Here is a 27,184-nt window from a genome sequence, read left to right as displayed (position 1 = left end):
TAAGCGTTCCTTCTGTAGAAGTATTTTGCTAGGTATGCATTAGAAATGTGCAGGATCTGTACCCGGAAGTAGTGCGGCGGCATCATTTATATGGAACAAAACGGAAACGAGGTTGCCTTCCATCAAATTGCTGCTTCCTGAAGGGAGGAGTTGCCAAGTTGCCAAAATAAGTTTTGATATAGCACTGGATGATTACGTGCGCCTTTCTTGCATTCAATGATGGACGAGGCCGCACAGTTAAAGCTCCTCACAGATCTTTCCAGCAGAGGTATTTTTGTTAATTGATCGATACTTGAGTCCGGCGCAACTCTACGATCTTTCTTTGATTAAGTTGTTTATAATTTGGGTAAACTACAACTAGGCAACCCTTTGATGTTTGTCAAATTACCTACTTTGGCTCGTTTGACTTTAGTGTAGTAGTAGTTTTAATAAAATATCTCTCTGGTTGGTCCAATTGTTTTATTAGAGTGTCTTCTTGCCCGCTAAATTGCTAAGTGTAAAGCAATGTCAAATATTACACCCGAAACATCATTTATGAAAACCGTTGTTTAATTGTGGATATTCTGTTCTTTGGTCAAAGCAGGTTTTCTGTTCATTGAGTAAGCTATTAGCATGTTCAATGTAACAATGATATGATGTGTGTATTGGCAGGTGCCTCCTTTCAGCCGGGGGTGTTGACAGTAATTCGATCTTTAATAACGCTCATTCTTCATTTATCTCGATAATTGACAACTCCATACAGTTTGCAAATTAACCTGCATGTAATTGTAAAAAAGTATAAAGAGAGCTGATCAGTCATTTGAAAGTTGTTTACCATTGCTTAAATTCCTTAGCTGGGCATATATATCATCACAAAACCCTCCTTCCAAACAAGATGGCTGCTCACAGTGATAATATTTCTAGTGATGTTTTGCTACTTTTTGCCCATAATCAGCAATGCCTTACTTTCAGTTAACAAAGATTTTTACTGCAAACTTGATATAATTTTACATCACCAACCCTAGTATTTAACTTCTTTTTCTTAATCATTAATGATGAGTTTTGGTTTTGGATATACTAATAAGGCTATTATTGACCATCATTTTATTTTGTTGTACCATTGCTAGTCATTAAAAAATGAAAGAAATATGAAGGCCAGTAGCTTGCTCAAGGAAAATTTTTTATGAATGATATGAAAATAAAATAATATACCTGTTATTTTTAATTCCAATTTTTTTATCCTGGTTGTTTGTATGCATGGTCAGTTTTCCATTAAGTTCTGAAAAAGTTTGATTACCCTACACTCTTGTGTAGACCATGCTAAGATTTTCCACCCTACTCCCCAACTTGAGTTGACGTATCTGCTATTTAAGTGCAAACACCCCAACTTTGATTGAGGAAGGGGGCAGATGTTGGGCTTTATGTTAACAGCTCTGTCAAATATTGCAAGTTTGATCTACACTTCTGAAAAGGTCCCTGCATTATATGTCCCTGGTGGTAATTCATAATTCTACTTTTAAAGTATAAAAGTTTATATATAAGTTCTAATTTCTCCACATTGTAGCTATACATGAATTTGATGAAGCACAGAAAAAATGTAAGGAGTATCACACAAAGGTAAGAGAATGCTAGTTGATTATGATCAGTAATCTTTATCATTATTATCATCACCATCAGTAATCTTCCACCAAAATCTCAATCATTATTGCCCAGGCACTGTAGATCATTGAGAAATGTGGGGGAGGGGCTAAAAATAAAAAGAAAGAGGAAAGGACATTTCTTTGTTATTCATGTTTTTGGCAAACAGTAGGGGTTATAGCCACTAGCCCCCCTCTGCCCTGCTCAGTTGGTCCTGATGCCATCATTATTTTGCTTTCCTATTGTATTGTGCTTATTTTCAAGTCCTCTTTTTTCAATTACAGTATTCGCAGCAGCATGACAAGAACCAAAAGCTTACAGCTCAGTTTAAGCAACTCAAGAGGGGTAAGGTTATTTAACTGATTACAGGGTTTTTATATTTAAATTGATCTCTTGTATGCCAGAGGTCATCTGATTGGTGCTACATTTCTTCTAAAATTGTTTCTATGTAGAACCATACCCTATATATATGTATTATCTCCACAGAAAATTGTTGATGAAGTGCACAGAGCACAATGTGACACTCTCTAAGATTAGTGCGTCTGGATAACTTTAAAATTCTAAGACAAAAAAAGATCCTTTTAAGGTAAAAATGGAACACAATTCACTACTAATAGATGACAAACAAAACAGAGCAAATTTTGCAAAAGGATCACTTGGATGTTTGTATTAGGGAAACATTTTTCACTTAATAACAACAAATGTTACATTAACAGCATACCACTGAAGTTTTCACAGCCTGAGAAGCTATCTATTATCATCTCTCATAGATGTGCATTTGTGCTTAAAGATGGCATAGGCCAAAATTGATTTTCCCTTATATAGAAGGGTAGTTAACATCAAAACATGATTTTTAGAAACCCACCATTGAGATGTCATTTAGACCAATATTTTTGCCATAAATCACATATTTCAAATGTGAAATGTATTGTATATCAACAGACCTGTCCACCTATAATTTTTTAAACCTGGAGATTTCAGATTTTTGTTGGATTTTTGGAGATTTCAGATTTTTGTTGGATTTTTGGAGATTTCAGATTTTTGTTGGAGAGAGACAGGGAGATTTGATCAAAAATTGGGAGATCCATGGAATTTATTGAATTTTTATAAACAACATACCTGTAAAAAAAGTCATGCTGGACAAAGAGTAAATGTCAATAATTATCATGGAAAGCTTTTTCTTAATGGTTTAACACTAACAACAAATTTTATCACAAAGAAAGTTAATTCAATCATTGTTATAAGAAAACCTTTGCTGAAAGACAAGGGAGAAAATCATAATAATCCACAAGACCAGGAAAAAGCAGCAAAACCTGAAGTCTCCCGGTTACCGGGAGAGTTGACAGGTCTGTATCAATTTTTAGTGTACATGGAATTTTTGTTTCTAGTTTCCCTTCTTGCTGTCAGTGAATATGAGAATCTGATGAAACAATATACAGGTGCTGTTAAACTTAAAGATGATTCTTTGAATAAACTCAAAAAGGCAAGTTTTCACTATGTATAAATTAGATATTCTATATCCTTGTCTATTTAGTGGAAAAGTTGTTAATAGCAGCCAATATTTGGTTTTACAACTTCTTTGATGATTCAAGTTTTTCTTGCTTTGAACAAACAAATGTTTCTTTTCCAACTTTTAAAAATCACATTATTTGATTAGTCAAACAAATGTTTACTATCTTTTGTGAGTTTAAATCATTTGATATTGGCTGCATATAGAATTTCTTTTCTAGCCATTCAAGACAAGGTCTGTTTTGGAAACCTTACTTCATTCAGAATATTTCATTCATCAACCAGCCTGGCAATTTGAGGAGAGCCATAGCTCTTGCTCTCCTAGATTTCTCTAAAAAGCAAATTTAACTCCTTGAAATCAATTTTCCTTGCTTCTATTTATATATATCTACAAAGAGCTCACCAGGAAATTACTAGGAGAGCTGTTTACTGCCCACCTGCTAAATGTCTTATGGCCAGGCTTGCATCAACCATAGCTTGCTCCAAAACATTTTTTATCATCATTTATTTCCTTAGTTATTCCTTTATCCATCTTAACACATATCAAGATCTTTGTAGGTTGAAGAGGAAAACAAAGAACTTCGAAAGGTGAACAAGATTTCACCCAATGTTGCCATTCTACCACAAACCACAGAAAAGGTAAAATTATCTTAAGTATGGCTAACATGCAAATACATGGAAAAGTAAATGTTTTTTGCAAGTAAATTTCTACATAGTTCATTGAGCTAACATCACAGTTGATTTCCCATTTTGTCCTATTCTTTTTCAAAACCATCTGTAATGAAAATTCCATCTGCTATAAGAAAATCGCATTTATAATGCAATTTAGAAATTTTTTTAGATATGTGCTGATAATTCAGTGTGTCACAAAAGGAAATAGATGACAATAGTATTTTTATGCAATGATTGCTGGTGACGGTAAAAGTTGATTGGCAAAACCACTAAAAGTTAGTAAAACAGAGGTTGAATCATTGAGTGAAGAATTCCCAAAGCCATAATAATTCTTAATCTACAAATGGGGTGATATGAAAGTAAAATATAATTTTCAAGAAAGGACAAGATTGAGCAATAATATTACACAAGTAAGACAATGCAACGCCATTTTTCTGAATAATTTGCCTACTGTAGAATAGCCAACAAGGCTAAATGAAATTGTATTATTGAGGCCGAAGAGGTAAAACAGCATGTTGTTCAAGAAGACTTTATTTATTTCAATATAGCAAATGAAAAAACACCGCAATGCAACGAGAATGAACACCTTTTGCTCTGATTAGGCCCTATAGCTGGGGCGAAATACTAGCCTTCACTAATTTATGTGAATTTATTGTTGTTCATTCTGGTCATATTGCAGTGTTTCTTATTTGCTAAATTTTCATTGATTTTTTGCTGCAAGAACTCCTTGGAGTCTGTCGAGCAGACTGCTATCGTGACCTTTTCCTATTCACACATTTATTCATTTACTTAATCCAAGAAGTACTCCAATATCAATTGCCAATATGTGGCCAAGATTAATGCAACAGCTGCTAATCCTTGATATATTTTGTTCAATAGGAAGTTGATATTGCACACACATTGAGATAAAGAGGCTTTCAAAGAGTAGTTTGCATTCCTTGTTGTGGTTTGCTCTGACAGCCTGAGAGTTTTTCAGATGCTGGATTATTATTATCTTTTTCCTCATAGAGTGGTAGTGATGCAGCAACAAAAGGAGAATTGGAGGGTCTGTTTATTTGTTATGTCAGGTTTATGATATGAGGGGCATCAGGGGCAGCAAGGCCATCTACCCACCCAATTTAAATATAAAGTTAGAATTTGGCTTTTGAGTCGAAAATGCACCAGCATAGGTATTTAAAAAAGACCATTTTATAAAAGATAGTCACAGGAGTGCGAGTGAAATTTTTCACCAACATTTTTGAGCAGAGCAAGCTGCTTTTTATGCTCCTATGGGGCATGCCCATTCAATTTGAGATAGAGGCTAGACATTTTTGTCTTTCTTTTCAGGGGCAAATTTTCCTATAATTAATCGGGGGCTTCGACAGAATTCTTGTCTTTACCAAGGCTAATTTTCCTAGAGTTGATTGGGGGCTTTAACAGAATTCTTGTCTTTACCCAGGCTAATTTTCCTAGAGTTGATTGGGGGTTTCGACAGAATTCTTGTTATTACCAAGGCTAATTTTCCTAGAGTTGATTGGGGGCTTTAACAGAATTCTTGTCTTTACCAAGGCTAATTTTACTATCATTCATTGGGGGTTTTAGAATTCTTGTCTTTGCTGAGGGAAATTTTACTCTCGCGGATGTACCGGGCGTAGCTGGGGCTATTTTATATCATAAAGCTCGTATTCTTGCAACACAATTTCTTTTTAAATGCTAGTTTTTTTACATGTAAACCTTAATCTATAGTCACCATGTTACGCTCCTTAATTGAGAAGATTTTGATAGCATGAGAATCCAAGAAGGTCTATCAAAAGTAACGAAAACCATAATAGAAGAAACTGGTGTAGAATTTCAAATCCCGTCGTGCAGTGCGAACTAAATGTTACGTCTGCGTCTATAATGTGCCTGGACATAATTATGAACATTCTTCTAACCCTGATTATCTAAATAACTGTGATGAATGAGTTGCTCTGCCTGATTTCTCTTTTAAGCATATTCATATTGAATTTGTGATTATCATGACAAGCAAAGACTACTTTCAATGTAAAGCAAAACAACTTATAAATAGGCCTTGGTAGGATATTATAGTTTTCAGTAAACCAGTAATCTTTTTGTTTTTGCAAAATCAAAGAGTTTTTTCTGGCTTTGCTGTTGTGGTTAAATGTATGTTTTCTTTTGAAGGTCTTAGGTCGTTATTGACTGGTACGAAAGAAGAAATCCGAAGGGCCAAAAGTGCAGTATCAAAATTGGAAGTGCAGGTATATATTGCTTGAATTTATAAAACTCAACCTCCTTTTACAGTGTCAACAATTTAAGGTATCTTTAACATGAGATTATCAAGAATGATGGACACTAGACAGATTAGAGTAACGTAAGGCTTTTCTGCTTACAGCCCCTTTGGTACTTGAGGGCCTTAAGCCAAAATATGATACACAATTGGAAGGAATTTTTGATTGCTTATAAATCTCTTTAAAACTCAAAAAGAAACATTTATGAAATTTATATATGCTTTATTTGGTTCTTCTTAGCTTGCAGAAGAAAAGAGGGAACATGAATCGGCCAAAAAGAAGCTTAACACGGCGAATGCCCAAATCCAGCAACTTAATAGAGGTATCTTTACATAGGAATTTAGTCTTTAGTGAATGTTTAGCCTCTGGTTTGGATGTACCCAGCTCAGTTCTGCTCTACTAGTGTACAAACCTACTTTTACAATATCTGATAAAGGGTTTTCCTTGTACTTTGAAATTGCACGGGTTTATGAGAAGGAGTTAGCCTCTTTTTTTTGCTCAATTACGAGTGTTGAAGCTTTTGATGAATCATGATTTGGACTTAGAACGGGGTAGAGGGCGCCCGTATTCCCTAACTCCTTTCTGGCTTTGGTCTACGTCAGTTTTATCCACTATTTTCTTTTAACCTGAAGACAAATCTGAATCCAAAATTGTGACTGCTGAGAGTAACTTTTGATAAATACATCCCAATTATCTTGTTAGACTTTAATTTTTTTTCGATATAGATTTGTATGTTACTTTTAATGCAATTGAAGATGACACAAGTAATTTTGGAAAAATATTAGAACTTATGGACGTATTTCTTTCGCCCAGTGTCCTTCATGGCTTTAGATGAATTCCAGGAATTGAAAAAAAGGTACGACGGGGAAATAGAATGCCGGAAGAAGGCCGAAGAATACGCATCTCAGGTTAGAAATACATTAGAAATTTCTTTAAAGATATGAATTCTGTTCCTTTTGATAATGAAGCACTGTAAGAGGACACATTCGAATTCTTTATAGGCCTAGGTCTGTAACGCCAAATTTCATTTTACCGATTCGAGTTGATCTCATTTCTATCTAACAGGGATCAATCTCTAAGGTTTTTTGGGAAACGTTCAAGAGAAATTTTTGGGAACAGGGGAGATTTTATGAAAAGCTCTAGGGAACACAGACCCCCCTTGGGGTGCCATGTTGATGATCTTTGGGGCCAACGTGCGTGATTATCTCAAATCTAGTGGAAACGTCCAGAATTGGATATCACCTAAAATATATTATTATCCCAATTTTCTGTAGTGGCAACTTTTGATTCTTGTTATATTTCGTTGCATAGTTGCTTCATGACAATCAAAGTATGATGCGGAAAAGCAAGGTGGTGAACGAAGGTGCTCCCGGGAACGAGAAACTGGATAATGCACTGAAAGAAATCGATGATTTGAATCAAATGTTGTCCAAAGAGAGAGTAGAACACACACGAAAGGTAACACTAATGACCTGGACGCAGTGCCCAGTAACGTTTCTTAGGGAGGGTTTATTTGGCCTGACTGTTGTCATCCACCCTATCTGAAATAAATTCCCATGTTGTGAATGCGTAAAAAGAAAAGAGGTTATGAATTACGCTTGGGTGATATTTTTGTGGCTTGTAGGTTTTTTTCTGTGAACTATCAACATTGTTCTGGGGGAGAGGATGGTCGAATTTGTAGTATTCAGGAAAAGAATTCGAAAAATTGCTTTGAAATTAGCAAACATTTTGAGTCATACGCTTTTCGTCTGACACTCTTCACAGTATAAAACGTCAGAACTATCATATATGTACCCATTTGTGGGTCGAAAAAACACAACGAGAATTGTTACTTAACTTATCAACGCTACTTAATAATTTATTAGTGCTTGTGTTATTAATAACTTTTTATCAAAATCTGAACCTCGAAACCAACCCCTTTTTTAAAATAATCTCATAATTATCTGCACGTATGTTGTAATTATCTATAGAAGGCAATTATGTTTAGTTGAATTCTGAATTCTGAGTTCTGAAATCATGTTTCAGAAAATCAATGAATTCTGAAATCATGTTTAGTTATAATTTATCCATATTTATATTCAGTTTTAATTTTTCCGTGACTTGGTAACAGAAAATAGTAAATTTTGCTTAAACTTTTTCTGTTATTTACTGATTTCTTTGGATTAGTTGAATATTTCATTTAACAGGTAAAAGATATTCAAGAAGAATTAGATTCTTTAAAAGAAACAAATGACGTCAAAGGTACGGCTCCATATTAATCTGCTTAAAAATCAAATGTTTATTTTTTATTTGTTAACGAGCCTTTTTAGCCATAGTTTCCTTTCACTGGAATTGAAGAAGCAGGCCTACAACTTGTTCTGTTTTAAGGACCTGTCATTGTTAAGTATAAAATCCTATAGGTGCGAATTTGAAAATATATTTGAAAGGGCATGAGTTTTAAAACATACTCAGTGCTTTTTTGTCTGACGCTCATCAGAGTATAAAACATCAGAATCAGGGTCGAAAGATCAAGCTGGCAGATATCTATCGAGCTGTGGATCGAAATGGGCCAATCAGAACGACGCAAACACTTGACCTGATAAGATTATATAGAAAGATTATCTTTGGAGTCAACGGGCGAAAACGAATTCCTTCTACACAGTAGCAGTTTTTTCGTTTTTTTTGTTGATTAATACCAAAGCTACAAGATGGATAGACGACCAGACTCTGCAAATTATCTTATATTCCTATAAAATAACCTGTGCAATCTACTTGGTATTTTCCTTTTCCCCAGAACGCAACCAATTTGCCTTCCCTTTGTCCAGAAAAAATGATCTCTATTAAGTTTTGCAAAATGTAAAACCTCAATTTTGTCTGAACGGGAGAGGGAATATATAAATTAATGTTTATATTGTTTTCTAAAATAATTATTGGTAATTGAATAGTAGATAGTAGACTTAGAGCCACCGTGTCCCGTAAGTCAACTATTGAGAGTTAACATTAGGCTCTTAGGCGCGTTTTTTGATTGAGAGAACGTTGAGAATATTACGTTGCTGATTGGATGCGTAACAATAGGTCTATTGTATAGTTCATCCAATGGGAATTTAGTCGTCATCGGAACATAGTGCCTTTAACAAGTCTGCTTTTGATTGACAGCGCTTGAAGAGAAAATATCAGTTACGTTGGATCAAATAGAATTGCTACAACGACAGCTTCAGGAAAGCGAACAAAGAGCCCATGAAAGTGATAAAAGAGGTACTCAGGTTTTTTTATTTTTATATTAGTGAATTCAGAACCAGTTATAAAAAACTAGTTGACGACTTATTTGTCTTAGGAATTCACTTTTCCTTATGATAAGGCCGATTAATCTAAAGGAGAAAAATATGTTAAAAACAAGGAAGAGAAATAGAGAAATTTTTCCATCCATACATTGTATGATGTGTTTTAGAACCATGGCTTAAACTTGCCTCACTTTATTGCTTTCTTCTAACAGCAAGGGAACTTTATGACAAACTAATAAGAACAGAAGAGGCTCTGATGGCAAGCCCCAGTCCTTCATCAGTTTCGTTACCGCCACCTGGTCCCCCGCCGCCAGCTCCGCCACCCCCACCGATATCAGCTCCGATGATGAGGTATGTCACTTTTTATATTCATAATGAGCCAAAGTGATCAAAAGTTGATGATAGCTGAGTTTTTTATCGTTGGCGATAGGTATTAATCATACCTGATCAAGTATGTTCATTTTTGATCAAAGTTGGTCATATGCATTGAGAATTAATCATAGTGGATCAAGAATGATCATTATTGACTAAAGTCGATCAAAGTCGATCAAAGTCGATCAAAGTCGATCAAAGTCGATCAGAGTCGATCAAAGTCGATCAGAGTCGATCAGAGTCGATCAGAGTCGATCAATATTTATCAAACTGATAGTTGATCAGTCAATATTGGTTAATCAAAGTTAATTTTACTTTTTATGAGTTGGCATTGTTTATTCCAGATGATTGCACATATCAAACTTCGTTAGTTTTCCAATTTTCAGATCGCACTATTTCAAAGAAATCGTTTTGTTGCGTCCTTTTGTTATGACTTTAAAGGACAAACTTGCTCAATCAAGAGGATGGTAGGCTGTTTGGTTCTGCATAGAGCACATAAAGAGTGTCCCGAAAAGTTCCTTTTTTATTTACAACCTAACAGCCATGTGAAAACTAAGAACGTTGGCAATTTATCTTTAAACCACTAATAACAACCTTTTTGTCAATATAGAAAATTTATAACGAGAATTGGTGGTGGGAAAAAGAAGAAGAATGTTATTGAAAAAGAGAAAGGTATTAAATATTATTTGTATATATTTAGCAATGTAATCATTTTGTTCTGCCATCTAATTTCGCTAAGCTATTGGGAAATTGTTTATGGACATTTGAGTGAAATACTTTATCATTGTCACCGGCTAGAAACCTACTTTCTATGACCAATAAGCATATGACATACCAGAGCAATTTTAGCAGTCACTAGGCTCAGTCACAGTAATTTCTGTTCGTTCAAAAATTTACCATTAATTTGAACAATTAATACTACCATCCAAAGGTGCAAATCATCCGTTTGCTTGTTTCTTATACCCTCCTTCCCTGCGGCCATCCCTGTGGCCATTCCTGCGGCCATTCCTGCGACCATCCCTGCAGCCTGCACCCGTGCTACTCAATATTATTTCAAATATCATGTAAACATATCATACGAGTTTATGATTTCAGGACTCCTTAGACGGGTGCCTGCTATTTTGCAAGTTGTTTTCATTTTAAAATCAGGCAACCTTGCTCATGGTTTGTATTCAGGTTTGATTATGATGATGCCAGGTGTAATCCCCAGATGTTAAGTTCACCATTTTCGAACCATGACAGTGTCTGCCTTTCACTAGTAACTTACACGAACATTTTGAATATTTATTACGTTGCTATTTTGACAAACCAATGCAATGCAATATTTTTCATTAATTCATCGCCTTTTTTGCAGATGATCCGGTACAGGACATGATGAAAGAGATGATGTCCCGAATAAAAGGTGGTTTCCATCTTAAATCGTCAAGCAACGTAAGGGCTTTTGGTGTTATCCAACAATATATCTCTCATACTCACATCTGGAGCGTGTAATTGTGCAGCGAAACACCGCATAAGATGCATATTGCCAAGTTACGCCGTCGTAATCTTATTCACATTTGTCACTTGATTCGGCCTCAGAAAAGGTCGACCCCTCTGTTTGATTCAGCCTCTGTTTGATTCAGCCTCTGTTTATTGAACTCTGTACTTAGCAATGACCCCTTCCCTGTTTTTCAGCATTCTTTGTTTATTTTCGACTGTTCAGTAAAATATGAAGAAAGTATAAGAAGTTTTTTATATACTTGTTGTATCTCTAAACACGAAAAGAGAGCTTTTTGCAAGACGGTATATTTTACAGCTGCTAAAAAGAGAAGAAAGACTACAACAAATTTATATATTTTTGATTCATAATTTTTTATTTTAACTTCGGCGTTAAAATTTCGGTAAATAAGCCCATCAGGTCGATTCTGGGATAGATGTTCTTCTCGCATATAGGGTAGTTCGGCACATAAATCCTATGACAAAATGCCCCCCCCCCCTACTCATCCTTGGTTGCTATCATTTACTTACTCCGCATCTCCATTAAATGTTCCTGATAGTCATCAACTGTTTTTCAAGTTGTTTCAAATACAAATTTATTTTCTTGATTCACAATTTTCTCTAAACTAATTGTTTTTTCTCTTTACATGATCTACTTTTGACTTTCCTTTCAGAAAAAAGACGACGGCAGCTCTACCGCTATGAATGAATTGGCTAACCTTTTGGTAAAATTTTTTCAACGTCATTCCTCTATAATGAATATAAATTTAATTTTTCGTACTTTATATCTATTTATTGAAAACGATGTGCTAAAGAGAACGGAGGGAATCTATGTAAACAAACCTAAGAAGTTATATTATCACAACCAAGTATTTACTTACACGTACTTTGCCTTCTTTGTTGATTCATTTTAACTGAGATATGAGGTATCAATCCCCTAGGACATAGCGGAAACATGTCATACTAAGGAACTTTTTGTCCGACAATCGTCAGTGTATAAACGTCGAAAATTGTATTGTTATCTGATGTTTATACCCTGACGAATGTAGGACGAAAAGTACTTTAGTGTGACATGTTTTCGCTTTGCCGTTCCATTATAGGCAGTCTGTCCCCTCAATGATTGGCTAATATGAACAATATTTCTTCCCGCTTTAACGGATAACGGGTTACGATGCTTGCTTTGGCTGGCCTAGCTGCGGTAGTGGACGACATTTGAAACTGCGAGCAAAAAGCTATCGGGAATGGCAAAAAGATTTAATTACTAGAATTGCATGATGATAATGGAAGCATTTCAATTCGCTATTGACATATTTATCGCAGAAACCAAACAGGGAGCTATATATTCTAGTCATAGCTTCACTACAACGGGAACACAGGCATTTGATTCAAAAGCTCTGGAATCAAAGTTGTTTCTGATTGGTTTAAATCGTTTAATTATCGATCAAGCTCAACGGTGCGTGAATTTCACGTCCGTGAAAATAAAGTTGAGCATAATAGGAGACAGACTGCCTTTAACATTCCTATATGGGATTTGCGTAAATCATGAAATGTTTGTCAGTGAAGTTTAGTTCTTCGTTTCTCGTGTTTTTTTGGATTTTCAAATAATGTGCTGGTACTGTTAGGTTGTTCTGAACTTCCCCATAGTTGATAGTCTCTGATTTATGAAGCGTTGAGAAAATATGTTTACTTTCTTACATGTTACCTGTTTATTATAAGTGGATTCACCATTTAGACAAACCTGAAGCACGGCAAAGGTGGCGTGGAACAAGGTGCCCCTGAGCCAGAAAAGGTCAAGGTGCCGGAATTTCAGAAGTTCAAGCTGAAGAAAGTGAGCGTGGCACATGATCGAACGAAACCAGAGGACCAGAAAGTCGATGATGAGTTAATGAGGAAGCTTGACAAGCAAAAGAAGGTAGCTGAAAGTGAAGGTAATAATATTGGTTTTACTAGCAATACCCCCTCGTCTCGTTTTTACTGCCCTTATTTTCTTTCCTGTTGGTGAATGCAGCATAGGCATCAAATCTTGATTGGCTGCGGAAGGAATCGCCAAAGCGGGAGTCCCCATCGATTTGAACCAATCAAATTGCGAGAAATGACAAATTTTATAATTTTTACCGCCACTTCTTCAAAAAAGTGAGTGCTATTTGACAAGGGGGCTCTGTTATAACGTCTTCATCTTTTTTTCTTAAAGAAATTCAATAGCGATATTAACGAGAATGTTTGAGAGGATATGGCATTCACTACTAATTTTGATATCCAGACCTTAAGAAGCAAGAACCTTTCTTTGCAGTGCCCAGCAATGAGGAAGTTTCCATATCAGAGGAGACTTCACATAACACTGAAAATCAGTCTGCCACAGAAACGGATGGAAGTGAAAAGGATGAACAGACTCTGCAGAATGTTTATAAGATGGGCGACGACGAGAAGGATGGGGACAATAAAGAGGGCCTAAGCGATTCAAAGCAAGACAGTCCAAAGTCTTCTGAGGGTATTTATGAAAATACAGAAAATGTTGCCAGCAAGGAGCAGAATGGAGATATAACGAAAGAGGGATCTGAAGGGGCCGCGAAGCAAGAATCAACTGCAGGATCATCCGATTCTGAACAAAACGTTCTTGAAGAGGAGCCAGGAATGAATGAAAAGGAGCCCGGAAAGAGTGAAGAGGAGCCAGGAAAGAATGAAGAAGAGCCAGAAAAGAATGAGGAAGAGCCAGGAAAGAATGAAGAAGATCCAGGAAATGCTACCCAGAGTTGCAACGAGCAGACAATTGTTAATAGTACAGACAGTACTGTGAAGGAGCTAGACAGTATAGTGGACGAAATAAACAAATTTCTTGGTGACTGATTATTTAATACATTGCTTAAACACCGTGTCATTACCAAACATATTGTTAGGATGATTATTCTGTACAAATATTTAAAACCAACAAGCGGACGGCACCTTGACTTCTGTGTAAGGTAACTTATTTGGTATGTAGGTAGATTGATGTCTGTAGAAAAAGGTTCTTTGCGCTCAACATGAGTTGCGGTAGCCTGCGTCGCACGCCATAATGGAGGAGCTATGGTTTATGGCACAGGCTAGAGACAAGGTAGCCAAAACCTATTATAATAGGGTGCGACATTCGTAGAATTTCGAAGCATACGGGAGCATGGCCGTTCTCTAGAGTTTTATTTTCTAACTCAGGAAAGAAGTTGCAATTCAAGTTTTAGGGTAAAAATTGCTCACTAAAACGGACAGAACGAAAAGCACTCTTGTTTTGAAGCTTTACCAAGCAAAGTGAGACCCACGCTATGGCGAGCCCATTAATACCTCTTGTTCGATGAAGAGAATAAAAATTCAATAAAACCACACCCCCTTACCCTTGTACTCTAAACCAATATCCCCAGGAGGACAAAAGATTCACAGCACTGCACATATTCTTGTAGAAGAACAGGTACAAGAAAAATTTGAGAAAACACATCATAAAATACAGTAAAACCCCGCAAACAAGAACCTACTTTTCAAAATAACAGACTGATTAGGTTCTTATAAAAGTGGTACTCATGATATTTTCAGGGTGTGGCTCTTATCGCAAGGACACTAACAACTATGATGCACAAGGTAAAAGTAACTAGATTTGAGAATGGGCTGACTGAATTTCAAATTGTAGAGGATATGGTGTTTTGTTGGGGACAAACCAATTTCAATCACAATATGAAAGAATCAAAATAAAATGACATGGCTCTGAATATCAATTAATCAAACCACAATGACGACTTGAAAACTATATTTTCTGACTTTGAGAATTTCATAATTTATTTATTATGATGTACAATCTCATAAGAACATGGAAAGAAATCATTCTGTTTTTTGGTTCTTATCTTTGGGTGTTAAGATCCACAAAATCAGTCTGTAGGTTCTTATTTTTCTATGTTCTTGTTTGCGGGGTTTTACTGTACCATCTCGAATAGCAAACAACTACAGCCCAAGTTGAATCAAAGGACAAACCCTCGTCATGAAATCAAATCTGATTGAATTTTATGTTTAGTTTGGAATATTAAACTACGATGCATTTGTTTTTAATTATTCAATGCTGAACAGATGGGATGATTTGCGGGTCGTTGGTAGATAACGGCCAAAAATTTATCCCTCACTTCCACCCAACACCCCCCCCCCCCCAATAAGAATGCCCCCGATTCACTTCCAAGCGAACTCAAAGTGTAGTTTTCAATCGAAACTCGTGTGGAGCTTGGGTGCTCGTTGTAAGAGGAAAGCAGAAAACTTTGCAATTTTCAACTAATCATGCAATTTGTTTCACAAGTTTTCTTCATTTTCCTTAAAACTCCTATTCCCATTAAAAAACTTTCCATTGTTGAGTTTGAACCAGCAAATTTTCAAATTTGTCCACAAATAAAGGATGGTTAGCCCTCTTAAAGGATGGTTAACTCGAGCATAATAGCTAGCGATTATTCAGGAACGCTTCAAACAATCACAAGACTGTGGGATTGTTTTGTTCAGTCTCATAAGCAATTAGTATGTAGACGGCCTTGGGTACTTTTTTTGTGGAGCTGGTCTTCACCATTATCCTTTTGACAAGTCCCTGTATTTTGCTATAAAGTCATTGTAAACCATAGGGTATCGAATATGTCTCTGTATTTAAAAACAATAGCATCAACTAAACATTAAGGTGGCTGTAAGAGAATCTCTGGAGGAGAAACTAGTGAGTAGCAATTTAAAACAGTCCTGTTCGTTAAGTTTCCTAAAGCCTATCCCAAACGCGAAAATCATTTAAAAATTTACTAACCTTTATTTAAATCTACAATCCTGGACGAAAGTTAGGAAACATTCGTTGCTATTATCATTTATTGCAAAAACTTTTGTCCAGGATTGTAGGCACTCTTATGAAAATCACTAACCTGGAGGTCAAATTTATTTTCCATGATTTGCCTTCATCTTGCCATGTTGTGGAAACAATGATAAACATTCCAGCTTGAGTCGATTTGCCCTAAAACGTGGTAGTGCGCCGTTAAGCACTTCCTTGCAGTTTGCCTGCCATCGAACCCAAATCTTCCAGAACACTGGTGTAGCTTTCAAAGTTTATTTCTCTATTAAATCTGATTTCTAATAGAATGCCTGGTCTTAAGGGTTTATTCCGTTCCCTTATTTTGCAAGGTTGGTCGAAATCCGATCCATGTAGTAGACGCTCTTGGCAGAAAGTTTCGTTGGCCATGCATCGTGTATTCCCAGAACAGCGTGCAAATGCATTACTTCACGCCCTTAGGGAATCGTGTTTTTAAATCATTTTGACAATAGAATATTTGGGTGCAACATGCTCTAAAATGCCTGGCCTTAATGGTTTATTCTGTTCCCTTATTTTGCAAGGTTGGTCGAAATCCGATCCATGTAGTAGACGCTCTTGGCAGAAAGTTTCGTTGGCCACGCATCGTGTATTCCCAGAACAGCGTGCAAATGCATTACTTCGCGCCCTTAGGGAATCGTGTTTTTAAATCATTTTGACAATAGAATATTTGGGTGCAACATGCTCCAAATAGCTGGCTAGCGATTAATTTTGCAACTTCGTATTGAAACAAGTTATTTAATTTGTCAAAGCTTTGTTATATAACGCTGTACTTCTTTTAATTTTATAAAACTTTGAATCAGATTTTAGTTATTAAAACTTCAAATGGTTAAAAAGGTTAATTGAAAAAAAAATATCATATTGTTTGCTTCTTTGCTTCTCGGTTGCCGCGGAGTCCCAAAAAATTCGAATTTAAGCTCCCCTTGGATGCACTTACGCAATTTCAGGTTTGCCTGTGGCCTTTTATTTTGCTAATTAGAAAAAGGCGAAGAGTTAAGACATCTCTTCAGTACTTGATAGTGTGAACCTCGATATGAATCCAAATATCGTTTGAAAGAGAGGCAATGTTGCTAGCCCTAAAATTCTGTAACACTGTAATGATGTTTTCAAGGGTAAAAAATATATCAAGAAAATATTTTGTTAAAGGTAATGTGTCCATATAAAAGGACTGCGTATACCCAACTTGTCAAGCCACCCATCAAAATAACGGTTTGCGATTGGTTAGTATTCTTGCGAAGCAAAACTGCTCACATTAAAAGCTAACTTCGCAGCTGGATAGATAAACAGAACGACGAATAACTGGGGCGATGATATGAAAAATCACGTTTCTGAAAACCCCCGCAGAGTCGATTGCTATAGCTCTCATAAAGTGCAACAGAATATGTAGTTGTCCGAAACTTTGCCGCAACTAGTTTTTGTCGAAGCATTTGCAGTGTCCTAAAGTTTAAAATCTCCAGGCATCTTTTGGAATCGGAAGCGGATCTCAATGATAAATAAGGTTTAAACTTTACTTCTAATGAAAGTGTTCTGTGTCAGAATTGTATAGCCGGGCGTCCATTTATACTAAAAGTTTGTCTGAAAAATTTCTTGCTTAGATTTTTGTTACGACGGTGAATTGAATTATGTTAACATAATTTCTGTTTGATTTTTCTCTTAAAACATTATTCGCGAGTAGCTTGAAACTTTACAACGAAAATTAAAATGCTGGAGAAAAATACAAAGAGGGTAATAAGGTTTTGAATGAGTAAAACTTGCTTCTTGGTTACAGATGTTACCAACACAAGACGTATAACTGATCCAAAGAAAATAACAATACGCTAACGCGGCTAAGATAAGGTTATAAACAAATCTATATACAGTGAGTGATAATAGCTCAGCGTTGGTCGACTTGCACCAGCGCGGGAAATGTGCGCATTCGTAACCTCTCGACCTCAGCCCGCAGAATTGCGATTTCCTGAGCCTGGGCTTTGGCGAGGTCAACGAGTTTTTTACGTGTTATAATGTCTTGCATGCGTTTCTCTGTTGCTGTGTCGTTCCTTTCGTTTTCTGCAAAAAAACATATATATCTTCTAATCACACTGGTTTTCCAGGTATTCAAAACCGACAATGAAAGCAGTAATTGTGTGGCAAACCACCCGGTGATAGCATTTTTAAATAGGGGTTGATAAATGAAGAAGTACCTAGTTAGCCTAGATTTTTAAGGGTGCAATCTGCCCACTATCTTTAAATAGAATCTATGATATCGCTTTAATACTTGGCTGCTCAGGTTGTACCTTCAGCTAAACAACCTCAATTTGCTTGGCTAGATGATATATGGAAATCATTAAATCGATAAAGGCCTAAAAAGTATGGACTAGGCTTTGATAATTCCAGAATTTACCCATGGGCCTAACATGGCTCTTGTATTGAAAAGTGACTGTGGATAAGAAAGAGAGCCTAAAGGCAATCGGCCGATGTAAAAGTACCTAAACCATCTGTCAATTAACATTAACCAATCAGTGAGCGTGAGAGTGGAATCATACTCAGTGATTGGTCAATTTTCAATTGAAAGAAGGCTTACGCTCCGTTAGTGAAGATTTGTAAATTTGCTCTCTAACTCCTCGACATTCATCATGATCTTGAGCGTTGTGAATGTAAACAAAATATAACGTGAACAGAAATTCAATGGAAGACGTCACACAAAAATATATTTTACATACCATTTGTCTGGCTGACATTTCTTCGCTCTGCAACTGACAATGACAGTTCTTCCAAATTCTGATCCAGTGACGTATTATCAGATTCTTTCGATTTAATCAGTTTCTTCAATTTCTTTAATGCATTTGATCTGTCTGATACATTCCTCTTGTGCATCTAAAAAAGTATTTTCAGCGCTGATAAAATATATCGCTTTCTATCGTGTTCGTGAAAATGAAGTCTAGCCATTGTGTACTACAACAAATCCTCAGCAAGAGAAGAAGGTATGCATAAAGGCTGTTCTCTTATTCCAGCTCCTTGCTCTTACGAAGCTATTTCAAGGTAACCTTTATGCTAAAAAAGGAATCGTCTCCTACACTATTTATAGCCATAAGGCTTTCCTGTCTTGAAGAATCAGTGACATGGGCGTAGCGGAGGCTAAACGTGTAGGGGATTAGTGTGTATTGCCCGAATATTGTTGCGTTATTAAGATGTAATTTCCCGATTTGCATGTTTGGGGGGGGGGGCTGCAGCCCCTTAAGCTCCTATGTCTACTACGCAAATGATCACTGACCCCGCTCATGATCAAGATACGCCTTTTAGAAAGGAACCAAACCAAAGAACATCCTGACTCTTAAGGTCCTTATTTGTGGGGCACTCAGGCCCTCCCCTGCCAAGACACTGTTATGGCTATTGATTGGCAGAAACTAATTACTTGTGACTATGCTTTCAATACCAGACGACTTCCAAACAAGTAGCAACTAAATTGCACGTCGATATGCTTTCGTCTTTTAATAGCCTCGAAACAGTCTCAATAAGAATTCCTCTGTGATGCAGAAAATTCGATTTAATGTTCAATCAATCTGACGTCATAATATACTACGATGCTTATAAAACGCTGTTAATTAATCAATGCCAATCAATTCGCGTTTGTACGCAGCTAGAGAACATACAGAAATATCGTACAAACACAGACACAGAATATACAAAACAATTTGAAGCCTACGTTGGTAAACAGTCATCTGAATTCAACACAAGCAAATAAGGTGAGATATTCTTAAACACTTATAAACTTAAATACTTGATTTAAGATTTTGCGGTGTATTGAGCAATGGAAAATGATTCTGACTTCAGTGTCTTTATTCATGTAAATGCATAAGAGTGAGTGTTATGCAAATGCAGAAAAACTTTTCCATGACATTGCCAATACTTCTAGATATTTATAAAATAAAATTTCGCGATTAAATCTGCAGACTGGCAAACTAGGTTTTGGTTGATGAAATTTTTAACATCAGCTTGTTAAACTCTTTGTTCTCATGTGAAAGCCCTCGAATATGTTTTTGATCGCTCACCTTTTTATGAAGCTCTAAAGTTTGTTCCAAAGTTGCGATTTCCTGCTGCTGTCGAGCATGTTGGTCTCCTTCCCCAAGATACTACAACAAAACCAATATTTTGTGATTTTTAATGTCGAATAGAAGTAAAAACAGCAAGAAGCCGAATACCCACATTTTGCAATAGATTTGTAAAACTTTCACTCTTAAGCCGATATAATCGCCTGTTCTTGCATTTGAAAATCTGTAAAAATTTTATTCTTTCTTATTTTCAGCACATAAAATAAATTCAAAAATCCTACATAAGAAATTGAAATTGCCTTATCTAAAATTAATTAACTCCCTACGTGTCTCTATTCCACAATTTCTGGTGGGAACTTGAATCCACGGACTTAATAAAAGCTTTAAATTGAAACTTCCGAAAACACTAAAAACTATATACCCCTTGCAATTCTTTTGTTACGCGAAGCAACTGGATGTCTCTCGCAGCAGTTTGAAGATCTTCTGCCTGCATTCTCATCTTTTTGTGATCCCTAAGGCAAAGATTTGATACGTTTGTTATTGAATTTTAGGACGTTTATTTTTGTATACTGGAATTTCATTCTTAACACAAGTACAGTTACAAACACAGTGTTAAGTCATTGCCATGAAGAAAGGACCGTCTATGGATTTAAAACAAAGGTCCGGGGGAAATGCCAAAAAATTGGCATAACGATAAATGCTAGACGTAAAGGAAAAATAAACCCTCATCAGATCACTTTGGGCAAATGTTTTTCTGATCAAATAGAGTAAGAATCGTTTTTTTAACTAGCAAGTTTTGTTCAAAATTATTTTTTGAAACTATTTTGGTAATCAAAATACTCATATAATAAACCCTTCCATTTTAATGTGCTTAAACCGTGTAAACTATCATTCATTGTCACAACTTATAAAATCTACATTTTTTCCAAAAACGGAATTCAAATAGATATATAGATTACTGAACTGATGTCATAATATGCAGTTTTATCTACTATTGGAGGTAGCTAAATGTGACTGAATGTGAAACGAGAAAACCTTTTTAAACATACGAAAGATTCTAGATGCATACTAAGCTCTATTTTGATAGATTTCGCAAATCAACACTAACCATTCGAGCTGATAAATTCCTTTTCTAAATTCTTTGCTGTCTTTCATATTGGCCAGTTTGCGTTCACCTAAGGTCTGAATATCATCAAGGAAGGTTAATAATTATCAAAGTGTATTTTTAAAATAACTACCTGATAGAATGTTTAGTTGACAAAATGTGTTTCTAATCTTCAAAGCTGATATGATTAGAGAGTGAACAAAGCTCTGCAATTGCATATGGTTAAAGACATTTTAACATGAATATCACTTTTTGTTAAAAATTACATCAATACTATATCAATAAATATTGGACATGAGTATCAATTTGAGTTCCGCTAACTTTCAAGATATAAAATGAAGAAGGCCTGGCGCAAAAAGATCACATTCAGCTTGCCTTTAGATTTTAAAACATAAAAAATGAGAAAAAATGAGGTACCTTGATGGTGGCATTCAAATCCTCAACGACAGAGCGATGTATAAGAATACTGTCTGTATAATCCGTTACGAAAGATGAAGATGGAACTTCAACCTGTTAGGAGATAAACTAGTAAATCAGGAGACACTCAGGAATTCGAAGATAATTTTTTTGGGGAGGGAGGTACTAAATTATTCGTGTTTTCACTGTGGTTTATCCTCATAAGAGACACGAATGCTCTCTCCACACAATGGATTGTGCGATGCCACTTCCTCTTTTACAAGCAGTTTGCTAAAATACCGCCATCTACACAACAACTGGGCATGTGCAAAATGATGCAAGAAGTGCTAGTTTGTCTTCCCAACAATAATTGTCACATTTTGATATACAAAATACTGGAAATATGTTGCTTTATTTTAGTTGTTTCCTTTATTGAAATTGGTTTTTACTCATATATGCTAGAGACTTAAGCTCATTGAAGGAAACCATGGCTACATTGCAAGAAAGCTCGCTATAAGACGGACAGAAAAAGCCAAGAAGCGTCTATTGAAGACTTGAGAAAACCAATACACCTTGAAAATGTGAATTAAACATTGGATGATTCAATAAATGTTTTTTGAATTTCAGATCTGCAGTTAGCAATCTTTCTATGTACCAACATACTTAACTCTTATGAAGAGGTAAAATGTCCTTACCTGTCCTTGTTTAAGCACAAGCTGCACTTCCAAATTCAGATTAAACGTCAATCGGTCATCCCTCAATCTAAATGGCACAACCAACAGTTAAATATGCTTTTGTTGTTTGCTATCTCAGTTATTTGATGTCATCATTAATATTAAATCTATAAAACGTAAAAATTCCCAACTGAGAATTTATAAATAAAAAGTTCCCTAAATCACTTCCGAACCATTCTTAACAAATACTGACTTATATTAAAAGCCAAAGATTTAATGCAAATTTACAACAATAATCTTACATTATAAAAAGATAGACGCAAACCTAGCATGTCTTCAAAATTAGCGCGAACGCTATTAGAGTAATAAAAAAATTTTTTTGCGCAAGGACATTTTCTTATATTTGTGTTATCAAGCATTTTTGTTCTTCTATATTATAGCAAAAATTATTTACGTCTTATTATGATTCCTGTGATAATTATTTCGCCATTGAAAATCGAGAGTGAAAAATTTAAGAAACATAAGTAAATTTTTTGGAAGTTTTCCTAGAGTAAGATTATTCAACAGTGACGAACGTCATAAAATCTAAGTATGAGTACAACAAAGAAGTTTGACTTTTAGTATTAGTTTAAAGATTAGTTTAGTTTTAGTATTTAATTGGTTAATTATCAATATGATATCTAATACATTACAAATATGTAACATAACAAGGTATTGATTATTTGATGTCATCTTTGCATCCCGAGTATCATAAATTAAATTGCTATTTTTTACCTTTGGAGCTCTTTGAAAATGTTTTCCACTTCAAGTTTTAACTGCTCGTCGTCCTCAATGCGCTTTTGATATATTGAGTTCATCTCAGCCAATACCAAAGCTTTTGCTTTCACCTAAAAGCGCATTGAGTTAAAAACATTGCACAAGTTAAAAATGACTGGACTGACTAGTTCAGTAATAGTTAAGTTACTGAGAATAGTTAAGAATATTTTACATTAAGATATAATTTCACTATTCACTTTGACCAGCATATTAAGATTAGCCAGAAAAATCACGGTCATCCAGCTTTTGTAGACAGAAATTGTTTGTCTCTTATTAGGACAAGCGGTGCAGCAAAATGAAATCGAAAGTGGGGGAGGGTGATTTTGCGACAGATTATTAAGAAAATATCAACAAGAAGTAGATGGTTACGTTTTAAAAAAATTTCCTTAGTGGACAGGGCTCATCTTTCCGAGCCTCGTTGCACTAAATCACTGATTATGAATTTTCAATAACAAAGTGGTCACTGGTTGGTGATAACAATTAGCCTATTTTGACTTGAGTTGAGGTGTAATTAGATAGATAAAGGTGTTCAATCTAGACAGTTGACTACACGTCTAGTTTATAGCTTGCTTTCATTACAAAACAGCTGTTTAACCGACTTTAGATTGGTTCCATAAATCTACGTTCACGTATGCATAAATCTACGTACAGCCTTATAATAAGCACTTTGAGCACATTCTATAAAATGATTTTCAGATAAAACAGTAGGATTTCCATCAAAGCTGTGCGAGATTTTCATGAGGTGGTTTCCTCCTTGGGTATAGGCTCGAATATTCAGTGCTTTTCGGCACTGAAGCTCTCTATACGCAGTACTGGCAAAGCAACTCGCCCTTTAAAACAATATGAGAAAGCTTACTTGTTGCTCTTTTTCCACCTTGAGTCGCCTAACGCCAACTAATTTCCTCCACGTTTCATAATGCAGGCCATCAGGCATATGCTGATCGTCATCAAGCTCCATCATAGCTTTTTCCAAAGATGCTGCAGCTAATGATGCCGCGCGGGAAGATGATGGCCGCGGTTGGAATGGGTTCCGATTTTCCGCTCCAACATCTGCTTGTGATTCTGCGGCTGCTTTCAATGTCTTCTGGGCCCTAGGCGGTTAAAAGAAATTCAGTTAACAAACACTAGAGAATACAGAGATCTTCCACGTAGCTTTCATAGAGCGAATCACTTTCCATATCATAACCACCAGATGAAATGGCAAAGAAGTTAGGCATTTTAGGTACTTTATAGATTTTCCTGAAGACTGCATTTTTTATACTCTCAGTTTTTATGTAGAACATTTGATTTGATATGTAATATTGATTTAGTTTGGCTGGACATGTAATGAACTACTGTTATCGGCTAACATCTGGACCCAGCGTAACAAACTTCAAATCTAATATAAAACCTTCTTGACGCCACCAAAAATCATCATTTCTCAGAGTATAAAGAAACTCTAAATCTAAAAATTCAGAATAACTTTAAAGCTGTGAATACCTGGGCCTTCTTTTAAAGAGGCGATACAAAACATCAATGGTGTGTTGATCTTGGTCTGCAAATTCCCTTCTGAAATTCTTGTCCAAGGACTTGTCTTCAGCAACATAAATATCGTATGCATCTTTACATGCGTCATATTCCCGCTTTGCTTCTGCTGCAAAAGATGAGCTATTCTGCTTCAATACCTTCTTTTCTTCAAGCACCTGCAGAAGTTGCTGTTCTCGGGTATCTAATTCTTCTTCCATAAGTAACGAAGCCGCTAGTCTCAGTATTTTCAATTCCTCCTGAAAAATGACACAGAAAGGGCGTCACTCGCCTTTTCTAAAGGCAAAAAAAACACGAAACGCGAAAACTACCGTATATTGTACCTACAATAATCGGAATTTTTTATGCTTGGTAAAACTCTTTTATCGATTATCATTTAATAGTAGTTGACTCAGAGGCTTGTATCGCTTTCTGCTGTTTAATCGTCTTTCTTATGCTGTCATATTTTCAAGAACAAATAAATAACAAAGTTACTAGTTCTGAACATTAACTAGTTCTCAATTATCTAATAATAAGTAATGAAAATATTAACAATTTCCACCGTCCTTGCATGAAGCATTTCAGATCTACTTTACTTTTTTAAAAAGAAGCTTGTTTGCATAATTTTTATATTATTCAAAACTCATAATGACCTGATTCAGTGACTCAATACACTGTCCAGATATCTTTGATGTTCCTGACTTCTAAAGACTACATATCTCCGAGAGATATTTGTTCACTGCTAATATTTTAATAAACAATCAATAATAAGAAATTATGTTTGTTGGAACTGAAACTGAATCGCTTTGAGCCAAAATACATTTGAATCTTATATAAAGCTTGCTTACATTCCTCATTCAAAATGACATTTTGCTGTAAATTTGACTTCTGATTAGCTAACCCCAAAAATTCCTCAAAATTTTTATATCATCTTACGATTCTAGCTACCTTATACTCTGAAAATACTATGTAATAAGAAGATGATTAAAACTATTGTAAACCTGCTTTTGCGAAAAATACACGGTAAATTAGCGAATATCAGCTCACCTGGCATATAACCATTTCCGTTTTAATCTTCCTTTGAAACAGTTGCGACAGTTTTTCATCGAAGTTCGTAGCAGCTTCAGTGATGCTTCCCTGCAATTTTTTCCACTCTGTTTCAAGTGCCTTTCTGAACTTTTCTCTGTCTTCTTTTAGCTAAAAGTAGATTGAATATAAGCAACATTAATTATCTGATCCGCTGGTCTATCTTTAAGTTATTTCCTACAGAGATTCGAGTAGTAACTGCCAGTGAAAATTGTAGAGGGACGAAATTGAATTGCTTTGTTGAATTGAATTGTTGAATTGAATTGTTCATGCATGACATGGATAACAGTTCAATTTAGAGTAGGAACATAGTAGAGATTACCTTAGGAGGTTTGTTTCAACGATTAAAAGGTACGTTAATTTACACCGCCAATTTATAGTGTCTATAATATGATTTCCTTGAGAAATCACTCTTTGTTGGTCCTGATAAGGGAAGGGGTGACAACGAACAAGCCACTACCCTGGTTGCGGGGAAAGAATGAATGCAAACGTAACACGAAATACCTTTTGCTCTTTCTTTTCAAACTCTTTCGCAGCCTTCTGCTCTTCCTCATTCCACTCAGTCGCGGGCTTAGACATGAATTCAGGTTTTACAAGCTCTTTCTTTAGTTCTTCTTCTGGATTTGCTTCCAGTCTCCCGGCCATCATCATTTCCAAAGCACGCTCCCGTGAATTGTCGGCCTTTTCCGCCTTACGGCGCTCTGATGATGTGAGACGTGGCGATTTACAACTTTTAGTTTACAACACGTAAGAACAGATGACAAAATATCCTAAGTATTTCAAAGTTGACAAAAACAAAACAAAGGGCACAGTGAGATAGCCAAATAAGATAAAGGGGCATAAACAGTGTAGGGTTTTAGTCATTAAAATATCGTAATCACCTACTGACTATGATTCTAAGGGGTGATTCGTTTACTTTTGTTCAAGTTAGTGCTGGATAGAGGCTGGATGAAATATTAATTTGCAATGACTGCTGTGACTTGTGAGACATTTATTTCGATCAGAAAATAATGCAAGTAGTCAAGATTTCTCAAATAAATTTTTAACTTTTCATAAGTCCGCTACTTAACCGTTATCTCAACGACAAGTCAGTAAAAGATAACATTAATAACACTTTCAAAGAATATCAAACAAGGCATTGACTGGCATCAGCATGCGAAGAAAACATTTGACTGTTATGTTACCTTCATCTTCTTTAGCAACTGCATCCAAACGCTTTTGCTCGTCTTCTGAAATATATTTCTCTACGACAATCTCTTCATCTTTGACCTCAAACAGCATTTCAGGCTGTTCATCGGACGTCCATCGTGGCTCGAATAAATCCTCAGCAGCATCCAAGTCGTTCACGATCTTCCTCACGCGCACGTTCTTCTCTGCAATTCTCTTGATCTCTATTTCTTTGGCCTTGTAAACTTCTTCAAACCTCTTATTGAATTCTAACTTCATTCGATAAATACAGTCCTAAAAATAGACAAGTGAAAGAATTACATAATCATGTTATCAAACAAAGAAGATGATAATCGAGAAAAAAAATCCATCATCAACCAAAATGGGGGCTTTAGGCAC

The 27,184-nt window shown here is 35.8% G+C and overlaps 2 protein-coding genes across 2 annotated transcripts in view; one reads left to right on the top strand and one right to left on the bottom strand.

Moving 5' to 3' along the window:
* Positions 1–107: 107 nt before the first annotated feature.
* LOC135696426 (uncharacterized) lies at positions 108–15,325 on the top strand. The gene is made up of 18 exons (XM_065215815.2): positions 108–268; positions 1,544–1,596; positions 1,902–1,962; positions 3,006–3,100; positions 3,685–3,765; positions 4,807–4,843; positions 5,959–6,035; positions 6,306–6,387; positions 6,879–6,973; positions 7,377–7,523; positions 8,252–8,306; positions 9,201–9,299; positions 9,538–9,676; positions 10,308–10,369; positions 11,052–11,128; positions 11,848–11,898; positions 12,906–13,101; positions 13,464–15,325. The coding sequence occupies exons 1-18, from the start codon at positions 217–219 to the stop codon at positions 14,015–14,017; spliced, it is 2,013 nt and encodes a 670-aa protein (XP_065071887.2). The 5' UTR covers positions 108–216; the 3' UTR covers positions 14,018–15,325.
* A 2,397-nt stretch (positions 15,326–17,722) lies between these two features.
* The window catches only part of LOC135696425 (cilia- and flagella-associated protein 43), a 28,818-nt gene continuing 19,356 nt past the window's right edge, over positions 17,723–27,184 (bottom strand). Inside the window, exons 21-33 of the mRNA XM_065215813.2 lie at positions 26,803–27,079; positions 26,123–26,319; positions 25,580–25,729; positions 24,509–24,792; positions 23,886–24,120; positions 22,988–23,100; positions 22,235–22,301; positions 21,561–21,653; positions 21,147–21,220; positions 20,460–20,550; positions 20,039–20,119; positions 18,710–18,863; positions 17,723–18,056 (exon numbers count right to left, since the gene is read on the bottom strand). Coding sequence (XP_065071885.2) covers positions 17,884–18,056; positions 18,710–18,863; positions 20,039–20,119; positions 20,460–20,550; positions 21,147–21,220; positions 21,561–21,653; positions 22,235–22,301; positions 22,988–23,100; positions 23,886–24,120; positions 24,509–24,792; positions 25,580–25,729; positions 26,123–26,319; positions 26,803–27,079 — 1,989 coding nt within the window. The 3' untranslated portion in view covers positions 17,723–17,883. The remainder of the gene's footprint in view (positions 18,057–18,709; positions 18,864–20,038; positions 20,120–20,459; positions 20,551–21,146; positions 21,221–21,560; positions 21,654–22,234; positions 22,302–22,987; positions 23,101–23,885; positions 24,121–24,508; positions 24,793–25,579; positions 25,730–26,122; positions 26,320–26,802; positions 27,080–27,184) is intronic.

This window comes from Rhopilema esculentum, chromosome 14 (assembly GCF_057945365.1).
Source record: "Rhopilema esculentum isolate cy_ngs chromosome 14, ASM5794536v1, whole genome shotgun sequence".
NCBI classification, from domain to species: Eukaryota; Metazoa; Cnidaria; class Scyphozoa; order Rhizostomeae; family Rhizostomatidae; genus Rhopilema; species Rhopilema esculentum.
Note: the sequence above shows the minus strand (reverse complement) of the source record. Positions and strands in the feature narration are given on the sequence as shown.